General features: G+C 42.2%; 1 protein-coding gene across 1 annotated transcript; it reads left to right on the top strand.

Moving 5' to 3' along the window:
• Positions 1,123-1,599, top strand: LOC110268402. Its single transcript, XM_021114532.1, has one exon. It carries the CDS (start codon positions 1,123-1,125, stop codon positions 1,597-1,599), a length of 477 nt encoding a protein of 158 aa, XP_020970191.1.

Raw genomic sequence — 2,001 nt, 5'->3', positions numbered from 1 at the left:
AAAAGAGCTTTTAGCCATTGTTTTTGCTCTAGACAAGTTTCGACCTTATTTGCTAGGCTCTAAAGTGGTGGTGTATTCTGACCATGCCGCATTGAAATATTTGCTAAAGAAGAAAGAGTCAAAGCCTAGGCTCATTAGGTGGATATTACTTTTGCAAGAATTTGACTTGGAGATCAAAGATAGAAGTGGATCCCAAAACCTAGTGGCGGACTATTTGAGTCGGCTAGAACATTTAACTCCGGACTCCACTCCTATCAATGACTCATTTCCCTTAGATACCTTGTGAGAAATATCCCAAAGCACCCCTTGGTTTGCCCCGATAGCTAATTACTTGGTCGCTCACGTTTTTCTCCCACAATTTTCAAAGCATCAAAAAGATAAATTAAGAAGCGATGCTAAGTATTATCTTTGGGATGATCCACATCTGTGGAGGCGTGGGGCAGATCAAATAATTAGGAAATGTGTGCCGGAATCTAAATTCCAGTCTATCCTTCAATTTTTCCACTCATCTGAGAGTGGGGGTCATTTTGGCCCGCAACGAACAACAATAAAGGTTTTAGACTGTGGATTCTGGTGGCCTACTTTATTTAGGGATGCAAACCAATTTTGCAAATCTTGTCATCAATGCCAGAAATCCGGAAATACCTCACAAAGGTATGGGATGTCCCAACAACCAATGATTTTTTGCGAGATTTTTTATGTTTGGGGCATGAATTTTATGAGTCCATTTCCAAATTCCAATGGGTTTATGTACATATTGTTAGCAGTGGATTACGTGTCTAAATGGGTGGAAGCAATTCCTACCCGTTGTGATGATGCTAATACCGTTGCTCATTTTTGAAAACTAACATTATTTGTAGATTTGGGTCGCCACGAGCAATCGTGAGCGACCAAGGAACCCATTTTTGTAACAGAAAAATTGAGGCATTAATGAAGAAGTATGGGGTTATTCACAAAGTCTCCACAGCCTATCACCCCCAAACCAACAGGCAAGCGGAAATATCCAACATGGAGATCAAAAGAATCTTAGAGAAAGTGGTTAACCCACAGCGGAAGGATTAGAGTTCTAGATTGGGAGATGCATTATGGGCCTATAGAACCGCTTATAAGATCCTAATCGGGATGAGCCCCTTCCGTATTGTTTTTGGGAAGCCCTGTCACCTTCCGGTTGAAATCCAGCATAGAGCCTATGGGGCGGTGAAGAATTGCAATCCTGACTTAAAGGGGGCGGGAATGGAACATAAGCTTCAATTGGAGGAATTAGAATGCCTTAGGTTGAAAGTGTATGAGAACGCTCAGTTCTACAAGGAAAAAGCTAAGGCATTCCATGACCAAAATATCAGGAGGAAGAACTTCAAGATAGGTGACGAAGTGCTTGTGTATAATTCAAGATTGCGATTGATGCCCGGAAAATTGAGATCAAGATGGGACGGGCCATTTAAGGTGGTAGATGTCAAGTCTTATGGTGTAGTGGAGGTGATTCACCCTACCAATGGAGTGAAGTTCAAGGTTAATGGTCATAGGGTGAAGCTTTATTACATTCAACCCAAAAATGCCAAGGAGTTAGAGATTTTCCTCCTTGGTGAAGTTTCCAAGTGACCAATGAAGCCATGCAAGTCCAACTTAGGACTCTAAACCAAAGTGCTCAGTGGGAGACACCCCACCATGGTAACTGGTGCACGAAATTGTGATATCCAGGCTCGAACAATCCCTGGCAACGTGAGCAACTTGGTACGCGTAATCGTGATTACACTTTAATTATGTAAAATTCATTGCTCGTTCTCGATCATGCTGGAATAGGATTCACCCTCCTTTTGCGTCTGTCACTAACGCCCAGCACTCGCGAGTTTGAAGCTCTTTACAGTCATTCAATCATTGAATCCTACTCGGAATACCACAGACAAGGTTTAGACTTTCCGGATTCTCTTGAATGCCGCCATCATTCTTGCTTACGCCACGAAGATTCTGGTTAGGAGATCTAAGAGATATTCATTCTAGCTT

Source organism: Arachis ipaensis, chromosome B10, assembly GCF_000816755.2.
Source record: "Arachis ipaensis cultivar K30076 chromosome B10, Araip1.1, whole genome shotgun sequence".
Taxonomy (NCBI): domain Eukaryota; kingdom Viridiplantae; phylum Streptophyta; class Magnoliopsida; order Fabales; family Fabaceae; genus Arachis; species Arachis ipaensis.
Note: the sequence above shows the minus strand (reverse complement) of the source record. Positions and strands in the feature narration are given on the sequence as shown.

Coding starts and splice junctions, on each gene's coding strand:
- LOC110268402 (XM_021114532.1), top strand. CDS start 1,123: ATGAGCCCCTTCCGTATTGTTTTTGGGAAGCCCTGTCACCTTCCGGTT.